This window comes from Cyanistes caeruleus, chromosome 1, assembly GCF_971803275.1.
Source record: "Cyanistes caeruleus chromosome 1, bCyaCae1.hap1.1, whole genome shotgun sequence".
NCBI classification, from domain to species: domain Eukaryota; kingdom Metazoa; phylum Chordata; class Aves; order Passeriformes; family Paridae; genus Cyanistes; species Cyanistes caeruleus.
Window position 1 is genome coordinate 52273457 of NC_141701.1, and position 13884 is coordinate 52287340.

Consider the following 13884-nt stretch of genomic DNA (forward strand, 5'->3'; position numbering starts at 1 on the left):
GCTCCTTCTGCTGCCATTGTGTGTACATTGTTGTTGTATATTCAAACATAATCTCCCACATAATTTAGAACATCAGTCCCTCACATGATTTCATGTGAAAAAGGCAGAGTACTCAACACTACCAGCTCAAGAGAAAGTCTTCAGGAAGGTAACACATTCTTTTTTAGTTACAAAAATGTCAGTACATACTCTGAAGTCCAACGCTGGGACTTATTTAACCCAGACTCTGAAGGTGCTTTTCTTTTCTACACCAAGGCAGAGGCAACTTTCTTGCAGTTGATTTTTTCATTTCAAAAATTAATGACTAAGTTAAAGTGCCATATTTGTACTGAACAAAATTTTGTCATAAAATGAAGAATCATGTTATTTAAAATAAAAGAAATTACTAATTGCAGACAATTATCTTGAGACTAAATTAATTGAAACAAATAAATTAATTAAAAATTAACAGAAAAAATACTAAAATAAAAAGGGACTTCACAAATTATTCATATGAAGAAAGTTTCACATATTGTAGCTGAATTTTATGAAGCACACATTTCTTCTCCTTGAGAAAATGTTATTGCTGAGGGCTGCTAAAAACTGTGAGTAGATATACTCAAAGCCAAATGGTTGAGAATTTTGAAACCATTTTTATTTTCTTAATACATGGAGGAAGTAAATTAAAAGCTTTAGGGAAGTTGAGAGCATTTCACCTTCTTGGAATAGAAATCATCCATTCCGTTACCTCGACCTCTAGGTGGCACAAAAGAACCTAAACAAAGCAGGTTTTTCTGATTTTTTTAGGTAATGTTATGCCCTCCCAATCAGACTCCCAAACTCAACAATTCTAACATCACAAAACACATGTCTGTTAAGATGTATTAAATAAAATGTTAAAATAAGTACTAAAGTAACAGCTACTGTAGCTAGACAGCTCAGTCTTACTGCTTTTAACAGTGCATTGAGAGATAAATAATTGATTCTTCCGCAGTACCTCTAATTTCCTTTCACCTTCAGCTTATAATAGTTAAAAGGAACAATAGTTTTACTAGAAATAAAGTTAATGTTCACATTTAATTTAATGTAAGGATCGCTACCACAGTAAAAATACATACTATATAAACCAATTTGCAGTCGTAATCCAGCAGAAAAAAATAGTAATGAGCAAAATATGTCATTTACTTCTTATTTTAGATTACAGTATGTAGAAAATTAAAGGGTCAGTGAAATCACAGCCAGTCAATATTTTCTGCAGAACAACTAGAAATGCTGCTTTTTTACATAAGTGAAGCAGTTGTTGTTACTGAGATCAGCATGTTCTATGTGATTCTATGTGACCATAGCAAATTTTTATACCAACCACCTAAGATGCACAGTACATGATGGACCCCAGCAGCCCTCAGCACACAAGAATGCCGCCACAAAAACATTTTGCTCCAGTTAAGACACCATGACATTAAACACCAGAGGATTCAATTTTATTCTACAAAAACCCAAACGTGCATTTGTACACTTGCCCTTGTATCAATGTTGCCATCTATTTCCTTTATTTCCTGCATTGGCCAAATCATTTACACTCACATCTGAGGAACACTCTGAGCAAAATCAAAAGTCCCATTCCCCTCCTAACCTGCTCCATCTGTCTGCAATTACCCAGTCTGGACTTTCACACTTCTTAAATGGTTTGACTCTTCCATGACTGAACAAGAAGGTATGTACAAAATTTGTTAAAGCATTATGTGGGAGGTCATTTGCATCAACATGTGGTAACAGCACATTGTGTCACATGCCCACAATTAAACAGGAAAGGAGTATCTCTCACCTGGCATAGAAATCTTTTGGTGGAACAACCTCCTGAAAGAACTGTAGCTGGTACAGATAAAGTCCAATTAAGTGTCCCGCACTGAATATGGCCATTAAGACACACAGACAGCTGAATATCAGCGGATCAAATGCTTGGCAACAGGACCACCATGTGCACAGGCCCAAAAACACAAAGAAATAAACAGCTGAGGTCAAAGATGGCACCATCATACCTGTAAAAATAAAAACATGGCGTGTTAGAGAAGTGTGGGAAATATCAGCATTTGTTAAACCTTAAGTTTGACAAGATGTGTATTAAAAAAATTAATCCAATCAGTTTTCTGCTAATTATTACAATTAGCTCTAAAGACTGCTATTAACTTTGAGACTAGAAGAGAGGGATCTCCTTTTTTTAAAATTTTTTTTTTATTTGTTCAATTCACTTATGCCATATCTCAGCACTTACAACACAACATTCTCCAGACAAGAGAATTTTCTCTCTCATTTCCTCTCAGATGGAATTTTCTCTATGCAAATATGTTTCATAAAGCATGGAGAAAAACAGGAAGTGGCTGGAAGGGCAGATAATACTGCCTGAGACCACTGGTGTATGAATTTTAAGTATAAGGTGCTAAGGAGACATGATGGATGAACAGTGGAAAGCCACCTCATACACATATTGAAATACCTTGACATATTAAAACAAAACTGATTCATTTATTGAAATTAAGAGATTTACATAAAATCTACAGAATAATCAGTAAATGTTTGATTTTTTAAAATTGTTAACTCCTAGAAACGTGTAATTTACATATGACAAATACTCTGCTGTCACACACATGTATATTGCTTTTGCTTTTGCACATGTAGCCCAGTATGCCACTTGAGAAAATATCCACCTGGTGAAGGGGACGCTGCTGGTAACTCCTTTTTACACTTAGAAGTGATGAAACCAAATCTATTCATTCACTTTAATAAAAATACAAATGTATGTATATATATATATATATATACACACACAGAGAATATATACAGTTATTTATAATATGCCCCCCATTCACTCTTTAGTTATAAGAACAGCTGTAAAAATCATAAACAGAATGACAGGGCCACACAGTATCAGTACCAAAAAATTAAGCAACTCAGCATATTCCAATACCTGCCAAAGAGTTAATTTAATAAAACCAGCAGCCATTTCTTTTCTCTTAAAAATTTCCATTGTTACTCCCGCAGGTGCCAAAGTGCTGAAAACTCATTTGTTAAATGCATAACCTAATGGGCTCCTGAGGAAATTTTTCAAATACACCAACCTGCTGAACCAAGTAAAATTGTAACAACAACTTTTCCAGTGGTGATTATCATATTGCCAATAAACTCCCTCAGTTTGGATGCTAGGAAGGCAATTCTACGCAGCAGTTTTAATTTCATGGTCTCCTCAAATTCTGCTTCTCCACAGTCATCGTCATCCAGATCTTCTTCATACATCAAGGCATCATCTGGCTCTAATTTTTCTCTTACAGCCTAAAGGAGAAGGAAGGAAAGAAAAAAGGAATTTGAAACTAAAACCCATGCATATATTATTTAACAATGAAGTCTTCTTACAGTCTTTGACTACGCCAAGTAGTGAGATCTAAGAAAGATGTACTAAAGCTAGAGATGTACATTGATGGCTCCAACATCAGAACTGTCTCAAAAGAAAAGGATGTTAAGGGTGGTCTCTGGGAAAGGCTGCATTCCTTCCACATGTGCACAACAGTCTGTTTGCTCATAAACATATGAAATTTGGTTTGATTAGTTCAGCATTCTTAGATAAGCATCTTGCTATCTAATATCTTTTAAACTGCTCTTTGCCTCAAAGGCTTCAGTTATTATAAGTTCCAACAAGAGCAACCCCCGGTTGATATTGCTCAATGGATCTCACTTTCCAAGCCTGTTTTTCATCAACCTTTTCTCTAAATGCAAAACCTGGAATAGGGCAAGTAGGAGTGATGTGGAACAGGGCAAAAAGGGCTGAAATGAATGGACAGAAAACTCATTGGCTACTAAAAGGCAGTTTGGGAGAGAAAAAAATGGACTAAGGAAAGGCTTGGGGAGGGAATGAGAAATGTGGAGATCAACTGATGGTGAAAGAAAAGGTGAAAATGTGAGCAGGAGAGACATAGTGAAAGCTTGAGTGATCTACCACAATTTAGCAGGGGTAATGAGACCAGTGACTTAGAACTACACAATGGAAAAAATAAGGAAACATGGAAAGGCCCCTCATACTTGAGCAGTTCGGATTTGGCAGTGGTCTTCACCATCAAGCTTCCATCATATCTTGGAGACCAGGAGATATACACAACTATTGAATGATGCAGACTAAATCATCAACCCACAGTGAGAATCTGTAGGATTAGCAAGAGGCCCACACAAAGATACAATTTATGGAAAAATTAGTCATTCATGGAAATGTAGGGGCATATTAAAAATAAAAATGAAAAAAAAAAAAAAGAGTTTTGAGCCAGGTTCTCATTTGGTGTAATATAGAATAGCTTTTTTGGCACTAACTTAGACTTGTATTAGCTAACACTAGTTCTGGCCAAACGGAATCTCTGTGTGTGAAAGTCAAAAAGAGAGATTATTGGTATTTTTCATCAGAATAGCTGTTTTATATCTATTGGTGACCTTTGGCAGAAAAGAATCCACAATAACAGATAAGACTGCAGTAGGAACAGATGAACTCTCAGCCAACTTAACCAAATTCTTCTGTACCATAACATTATGTGGATTTCCAAAAGAACAAAATTCCCTGTAGATGCCTTCACTCCTTCATTTCATATCTAAGCTTGTTGCCAGCTTTCTCCTCTTACTTCAGAGCATTAACATTGTTGTGAATGCCCAGGGAAGCAAACAAGCAAACAAACAAACCCTCAGACAAACCTGCTTATTCTAAAGAGTCTCTGTTTTACAGACAATGAAATATGTAATAAATACAGGAGGGCTGATCTGGGCAATCTTAATTTCTCTTGGATTTATTCAGCTCTTTCACTAGCAATACATATTTTACATGGACTATAGTAGAATTTTAATTGCTTTCTTAATGTCACCATTCACCCATACAGCTCTCAAAATATAAATTATTAGCTCCTTATGTAAAATAATAGAGAGATGGCAGCCCAAACATGCAGTCATCACATTTCAAGCCATGCAGCACAAAGAGGCATTCTGTCTGTTCTTTGCTGCTGCTCATATCTGAGCTCCTATCCCAAGGATAGGAAACATTAAATATTCAGAAAGAACTCTGACAGTAGGCACAGTGATACTTTCTGCCCTAACTTCTGCTGTTTCAGTGAGAAAGTTAAACAAGGACAAAAGTTACAATCCTTTTTGCTTGTGTCACAAATGCTAGATTAACATGTTCTTCACCTTGTCGTTTAGGGTGCAATCCTGCTGCTCCTGGACTGGTTCTGGTGCTCTGTGCCTTGAGCTTAACACAACCAGTGAACAGTGGAACCTCCAATAGCATCGATGCGCCAAAGAAAGGGAATGAGTGGAACTGATGGGCATTTAAAGGTTATGAAATGGCACACTAATCACACAAATCTGTGTACATGTGTGTACATGGATCTGTGTGAAGGAGACCCTGTTTCTTCAGCTTGTGCTTTCAGGTTGCTGAGGACAGTATGCATTAAAACATCGACTCACTTAAAAAGTGTATAGGAATCACTTAAAAATAAATAATTTACTTCATGGAAGGCCATCAGGATTCATCTCGCTTCGAATACTATGTTAAACATGAAGAGAGGATTCATATATTTATTACAGCTTAAAATTGCTGATTTCTGTGAATTATACATAGGCATGAACAGGAAACAAAAGTCTGAAGAATCACAAAAGAAATTAAAAAAAATATTCTCCAAACAAGCAGAAAATGTTCTTGTGGGGAAAATGAAAATAATCAAAATATTTTTAATTATAAATTGGAGGAAAACACACAATATCTTCAGACAATAAAATAAAAAGAAGGACACAGAGGGAAATAAAACCACACAAAAACATTGCAGTGAAAGGTGGGACTTAATACCCTTTTCTGTCTCTTATTCCTACCTTCCTTCCTACCCTCAGGTGTAAAATGCCCAAATTCATAATGCTATCTCCTCAAAAGGGATCTTTGGATTTCCTGCCATTACTAGGACCATATTTTTTTAACTATACTAGGCTATTTAATCTTACTTCATTGATCTAAAGAACACTTAGACTATATTTTTCCTTGAGAGATAAGCATTAATAATCTAGTCCTGACATGTATGACACAGCACACCCATGGAGAAGCACTAGGGAAGAGGATATTTCTATGGACCAGGATATAAATGAAGCTGAGAAGGAGGTGATGGTCCAAAGTTTCCATGGACTGAGGCTTATAAACTTTAAGTATAGCTAAAAGCTTCAAAGTCTTCGAGTTACCAAAGAAGTTAACGTTTCTCGGTTTTTAGCTTTTATTCAGATATGAAAATATGAATTCCAAGTTCAGCAAGAAAATTAAGACGTCACAAACATTCACAGGAAATGCAGAACAACCTACTTCTGGTGTTACTGAAGTCATTGGATGTTGGAAAGAAAACTTCAGCTCTCTGAACCTCAGGAAATGCCAAACTGATTTCCCAAGTTTTCCCTCTAAAACTGCAAAAGTCTGTTGGGAGTTGGAGTTCTTCAACCGCTCTCCTCAGTTTAAGACAAGCTGGCAAATTGGATTATCAACAACAACCATAATATGGAGTCCCAGAAGCTTTTTTCAGAACAGATGCATGTTGGCTTGCAGCTTTTCAGGACAGCCAGAATTATAAATTATATGGCTGTGCTAGAATTGCCTGGTTTCGTGACACAGTTGATGATTATGTCAGCAAAGACTATGACAGCTAAACAGCTCTAGGTTTGATTTTACTTCCTTTTGTTAAAAAAACAAATATATCTGTTTTTAACTCACTATCCAGGATGAAAGGCCATTTTCCTTTGCAGAAGTAGATGAAAGGCCATGTTCCAATGTATGTCAAAAAGACAAACTTTGGATTCCCTACTCTCATATTCACTTCCCTCTAACTGGATCATCTGGGCTGGCTTTCCATTTTCTCACATGGAGCACTTCAAATTGCAGAAGGCAGGCAAACACTGAACAGTTTTCACATTCAACATGGTGATAATGTGCTTGTTGTTTTAACACTTTCTGATGATTAAAAAGCTATACAAGTATGCACTCATCACAGAGCACCATTACTCCAGTCAGACTGCTTTGCAAAGCTCTTTTTTACTATGTGGATTAGTCTAAAGCTACAAACCCTTGCTACATAGGCTACAGTTAGAAAAATACTTTTACTTCCATAATAAATTACCTATTATGCAATTACAGGATCCCTGTGGATGCTGATTAAATCAAATAAACTTCTCCATTCAAGGAGTATAGAGCATTTGTGAAGCCATAAACATGTGTTTCCATGACCCTTGCTCTGCAGAGCAGGGCCCCAGGACTTTTTATAAACAAACTAAATGCAGTTTAGGTTTTTTAGCAATCATGTGGAAGTCCCTGGAGTATTTATTGTACAACACTTTTTTAAACTGCCAAATTGAGATAGAGAACAGGCAAGGAAACAGTGCAGCTCCTGTGGCAGCTGTGGCAGCTATGGCAGCTACTATTGTGGCCAGGGCCAGAATGTCCATTAGCTACTTTGGGGGCTGCTTTTTCAACATCCAACTTTTAAATGTTTCATCTGGTACAGTATAAACACTACTGCACAGAGATATCCTCTAGTCCCAGAGTTGTATTTACTAACAGGAAGCCTTAACTCTAGCCTAAACTTCATTTTTGCTTCAGAGCAACCCTTGCTTTGCACCTACTTTTAATAGTATTGTGCCTGTAAACACAAATTTTCTCATTTACTGACTTTCCAATTCTAGAGGGGACAAAATTAAACCATTCAAAAATTCAAATACTGACAGCAACAAAAGTTAACTGGCCAGAATTACTGCAACTAAGGGGATGCAAGCCTCATAACTCCCACCACTATGAATACTTTGCAGTAATTAGTGGGACCCCTCAGGCATGCACTGCTAAGCTCAAGACAAGTTCCTATGGGGGTTCAGATGCTTCTTCCTTACACCTGGCTCATAAATATTGTAAAAATAGCCTCTTTTCAGTATTTTGACATTTCCTCCCAGCCAGTATCAGGAAACAAGCAGAGAAGAGTGGGAATGCTACACTTTTCTAGTTTTTCCAGACCTCAGCACAGACTTCTAACCCCTGCTGCTGATAGCCACACCACATTCTCTCAAGTGGGCTGGACTGTCTACATGCTGCCCCATAGTTTGTGTGCCCTGGGACTCACAGTCACACCATGCTGCTGACACTGCCTCTGTAAAATTGTGATTCTCTCAAGATATCACCAGCTAGAACTACTTCTTTACCTCTAATAAGAGATTTTTATTCCATACCTGTAATAGAGTAACACAGATAGAATTTATTAGACATTAAGTCTGTTAAAGGCATTAGGCCCACGTTTCTGGACTTCTCATTTCAAGAAGCCCCTGTAATGAGCAGCTTGGTTTGGGAATGATCTGAGAAAAGCTACGTGATTCAATTATGCCAGCAGAACAACAGAAATAGACTCCCTCTCTCTCTCCTCTCACACTTAGTTCAATTGCCTCCATAGTCAGTTAGCTACTCCATTCAACCTATCATAACATGACTGGGTTCCCACTAGTTTTGCTCTAAGAACCCTCTTCCCCCCTTAAAAAAAGCCTTATCTTTAAATATAATATAGTTGCAGCAGTAGGAAGAATTACTTACCTGCTTTTAGAAGCAGCACATACATAAGTGCATATAGAAAAAAATAATCAAAATAACACAATATTACTTTTGTAATTTTCACAGCTGTGAGCACAAAAGCTGGAAAAGAAATTGAGCTGCTACTTCTTTTACCATCAAAGGAACTGCAAGCCCTTAATGTGATATAAGTGACTGTAGTTTTAACCTGCGGTCAATACTAAACCATGTTAACACAATCATTTATTGAATTTTCAATTTTGCAAGAAAGCATAGAACTCCACTGCTGTTCTGAAAGCATCAGCATGTGAGAAGCTGATGTCCTTGCTTTTCCTGTCATGGAATAGACTCAAGCATTTCCACATAAACAACTCCCACATGTCATTGAACTTGATTCCCAATGGAGAAATGGGGCTGCTCAGCAAGAGCCTTCTTTAAGGTCATCTTGTGTGAGGTACATAGGGTCTACAGAGAGCCAGAGGGGAACATCAGGCTGCCCACACATGGGGTGGGCATGGAGAGGTAGCTGCAGGCTGGAAGAGAAGAAAGAAACTGTGTGACTTCAGGAGAGGACCCTGCGAAATGAGCTGAATTAATCAAGTGTGGGACTGCAGTGAACATTTTGGAATGTGTGACATTAATGAAATAGGTGCATCTTGGAATTTAAGCAGTTTATTTTCATAATTTATATTACTCATCTGAATCACTGAAAAGAAAATCCTAAATTAAGTCATATAGATCTTACTGAAAAATTTTATCACTGGTACATCTTAAGCGTGCTAAAGCTTGGATTAAAGACCTACGCAGAAAGATAGATGTAGATCAGAAGTAATGTTCAGTGTGTTTGCAGTGTTTTATAGTAATAAATGCCATGCACACACCCCCACAGTAAAATCTCCTGTGGGAAAGAGTAGCGCATTACAAAAAAAAGGATCAGTTATTTACTGGAAGCACATAGGGACAGAAGCATTTAACGAGTCAAAGGAAATGAAAAATAAATTAATAAAGACAAGCCTAGTTCTGAATCAGGATAACAGGAAGGCAGCCCATTCAATCCTGTATACAATAGATATTGTACTGAGAGAACCAGAGATTATTTCACTTCCCAAAGTACCCATCACACCTGAGCAAACACTGAATGATTTCAGCACACGGCTCACTGGGCCAATATTGAAATACAGTTTCACATCTTGACTTCAGAAGGTTGTCAGGCACGGAAGCCAAATGCAAGAGAGAGGGGAACTCACAGGCAAAGTTCAGTGGTTTGGCCTGAGACAATTAAACACTTATTTTTTAGTGAAAATGGAAGTGAAGGAAGGGTTGAGTTGTGACTACAAGGCACAGTGCAGTTAACTCATCTAGAGCAGGTATGCACAGCGCCCACATGGAGTAATTCCTGGCCCAAGAAATATGCATGCTGTACCAGTGTGCTTCTTGCTAAGAAGGAGAATAAATAGCCCAACCATGGTGCTGTGGTTATTTGCAAACCAAAGTGATTTGGGTACTTCTCCAGTACCACCCTGAAGACCCTCTGACTGCTGGGATGAACTGGAGAATGGAATGTCTAATCTACAAGAGGATCCAAAGTCATTTGTATTCTGTCTTGCAGAACAACCTTTAAAGAAAGATGTGGGTTTTTTCTCCCTAACTATCAGAGAAATTAATTCAAGAGAAGGAAACATTGAAGCAAAAAGAGCAGAAGAACTAAAAGAAAAAGAACTAAAAACTTTATAATGCAGCTATGAGTATATGCAATATAAATCAGATGTTTTCTAACCACCAGGAGAGCAAAATTACAGAACAGGGTAATTTCTAAAACAATGGGATGAAGGAAAATTGCCCTATTTTCGAGATGGTGCTTCCTACCTTCAGAGGGAATTGTGTGATACAGCTGCCTGCAGTAACAGCAGACTGAATTCCGCAAGCCAAGAGATTTTTCCTACTGCGTTATTCATCACTTAGGCTGTCCAAAGGCAGTAGTATTCCAGGATTTTAATCTGCTGGTTAATAACTCTGTGTCTCAAAGTTTGGAAGGAAGAACTGTTAGTAACCCCAGTGAAGAGCTGCCACGAGAAGAATTGCATCCTGTCATGTTTCTCCCCGGAACAAGACAGGTGCACTGAAGTTTCCTGCCCAGCAGGCTGACAGCCTTTGGTAACACACAAGGCACTGCACTATGTAACATCATGTAGCTGCAGCCTGCTCTAGTGTAATTACGTATTTGTGTTCAGACTTATCCAAAGACATGTGCATCAAACCAAGGAGCTAACGTAACTTGTAAACTTTTGACCCTTGTTAAGATGAGATGCATTAGAATTGTTACAGAGGGAGGCAGCTGCGTAAGGTCTGGCAAACTTCACCACTACAAACATCACAAGTAAAGAGATAAGGGAGACTCATCTACTCTTTCTTAAACCACAGGAAAAAAAAAATTAAATCCTGTTTATACCATGTTCAAAGCACACAAAGACCAAGTGGGTCTGACCAGTTCTCCAGAGGTCAGAACCAGAGAAACATTAATAAACAATTAGAAAAAGTGAGCTGGTGCTGTGCTTAATATGGACAACAAGAAGAAAAAAGATGAGGAATAATAGAGGCATCATCAGGAAGGTCAAAGAAATCAAAACATTCTAATCCTCTCTAAGAAGTTATTTTTCCACAATATTTCCCACAGTAGCAATAATTTTCTATCTCAGAAGAGAAGCAAATATTGAAAGAGGAGTTGCATATGGGAAGAAGATGTTTAGAGAAATCAGGGCCAAAGCATCTCATGTCAATTACAGCTAATCAAGTCAGGTGAACTTTTGATACTGGTAAAATCTAATTATATTAAGACACAAACACAAAACAATAAATCACCTAAGAAGAAATATACCCATCAAAGGTTTCAAGGAAAATGGGATGGTCCTGTGGACAGGGTCATGGGCATCACTGCAAACTGCTTAAGGCAGGTTATATCTGAAGGCAAGAAGAATGAAACTGCAAAGACTGGGACATCAGACCTTTCTCAGAGCTGTTCTCTTATGCAGGACATGCAGTAGGTGATGTGCTGGTAGAATTACTCAGCCCTAAAATCTCTGAACCTAAAAATCAATGTCATAATATTATCATTTAAACCAACACTAACACCTTGCCTGAAATGCTGAGGAACCGAAAATCTCTGTAGCTCAAAAGAATGTTGCAGAACTGTAGATTTTTCAGAAAAAGAAGTAATTAAAATGACAAAAGAAATTAAGGAAAACCCCCAGAGATTGCTTAGCTTGAAAAGGTCAAATATAGAAGATAATAAATACATTTGATTTCCCTTATATCATCTCACTCTGATTTATAACATGTAATACAAGGACCTTCCATAAAATTAAAGAGTGTTAAATTCAAAATAAAATCATAAAACACTTATTAAATTGTGGAAGTCCTTGCTTCATGACACCACTGAAGCCAAGAAATTAATGAGGTTTTAAAAGAGTCTGGATAATTATATGTTTAACAAGATTAATCAGAGCAGCTATAATTATAAATAACTTGGTTTTGGAAGGGATTTGAAACCACATGTTTTAGGATTAAAGTCATTCTCACACTAGGAAAGATCAGGATAAACTGTAACATTGCAAAGGGGTATTCTCTTATTCACTGTTGTTCTTGCCCAGCAGATACCAGCTACTTTCAGGATAAGTATAAATGGGTCTAAATGTGTAATTCCTGCGCTGGAAAGTCCTCAGACAAGGCATGGAACATGGGAACAGTTCTCAGAGCCTGGCTGTTCTGTGCTGTATGGAATGTACTGCAGTTACACTTGGGTACCTGGACCAAGTGACAGCTCTCAATGCCCTACGTGCTCAAGGCAGGAGGAAGGCAAACAGCCTGCCACTGTTCAGAAGGACAAGGCTAGGGAACCAAGCATTTTACTGCTTCTGAGTGCCAATGGACACAGGAGCCAAGACACAGATGAAGTAACAGACTTGAGGACACAAACCAAGTTCGTGGCCAAAGTGAGAACTATGCTGGTCCTCCTGATTCCAGCCCAGTATCTTGACTCCAGGCCAAGCTCTCCTCACATTCTTCTCAAACTTTAGTTTATTAAAAAAAAAAAAAAAAAAATAAAAAAAAAAAATCCTCTATTTCCTTTTTCTTTTCCATTTTTTCCTGCCTTTTGAGATCCCAAACAAATCTCTGACTTCTGCAGAAAAGAAGATGGGCAGAAGCTTTGGGACCAAGCTTGCCCCAGATTATGAGACAAAGCAAGAACCTAATGGTCCTACTTGCTTTCTAGGACATCGTGCATGAGAAACAAGCTTCAGTGGGCAAGGCAGTGAATGCCTTTGGAGGAAGTTGCACTGATGACTACAACAGGTTTTTTTTCAGTTAAGATCAACACCTCTTCTAAAGTTTAACTTGTGTAATTGCAGAAGGATTTTCCTTCCTGCCACTGTCACTTAAAACATCAAGCAATTCATCCACAGTCTCAAGAAAAGGCTACTTCCTTTCTAATACCTATCAGACTGTATATATTGTATCTGCATTTTGGCACATAAACTCCCATCTGCTCCAAATCAAAAATGTCGTACTTTCAGCTGCAGCTGGGAGTTAACTGTTGTTTCTTATTTTCTTCCACCTTTCACACCTTGTGACTGGCATTATGCTTTTCGGCATTTGAAACCCAGGCCTGTCTCCAGCTGTATTCACCTGCTTTAAATTTTCTGAGCCCTAATAAAAAGGGCCTGCAGACACGTTTGCTCCAAGTGTGCAACCATTTAGGGGTGGTAATGAGTTGGACTGCAGCCTGGTATCTGGCAGACCTTCCTAGTCCATGACTCACTGTTAATTAAAACCACACTCTTTGCTTATTCCTGGGATAGCGTTACTTACAAATAATTGAGAGTCTCACTGCCTTAGAGCCTCCTCCCCCAGTTCTGTTCTGCAGAATAAACTTTTCTGATGGAGATCTGTTTCCCTTAAAGTTGGATGCAGCGTAATGGAGAAAGACATAAATTTTTCAATGAATCCTTGTTGTTCTTAATTTGGATTCTGATACGTTTTCTTGGTTTGAATTGCCTATCAATCCACAAGCAATATGATCCATCATGGCTGGATACTGGAGGCTACTGCCATGCCAAAATACAGCACACAAACTACTGCTCAACTGGAAGCATTTTTACAGCATGCCCATATATCAACTGAAATGTGATGGGCTCACACAGACCTTTGAAAAAGTCAATTTTAGCAGTATTAAACCAATTATTTAACAGGTCTTCCTATACAAAAATATTAGAAGGAGAAAATAGATTAACCTTCATCTTTTAATTAAG

At 37.9% G+C, this 13884-nt stretch overlaps 1 protein-coding gene across 6 annotated transcripts in view; it reads right to left on the reverse strand.

Annotated features, from left to right (window-relative positions):
• Positions 1–13884, reverse strand: part of PIEZO2 (piezo type mechanosensitive ion channel component 2) — a 286113-nt gene that overhangs the window by 113814 nt on the left and 158415 nt on the right. For all 6 annotated transcript variants that reach the window (XM_086892756.1, XM_086892783.1, XM_086892749.1 and 3 more), the window contains exons 6-7: positions 3096–3306; positions 1805–2018 (exon numbers count right to left, since the gene is read on the reverse strand). In XM_086892756.1, coding sequence (XP_086748882.1) covers positions 1805–2018; positions 3096–3306 — 425 coding nt within the window. The remainder of the gene's footprint in view (positions 1–1804; positions 2019–3095; positions 3307–13884) is intronic.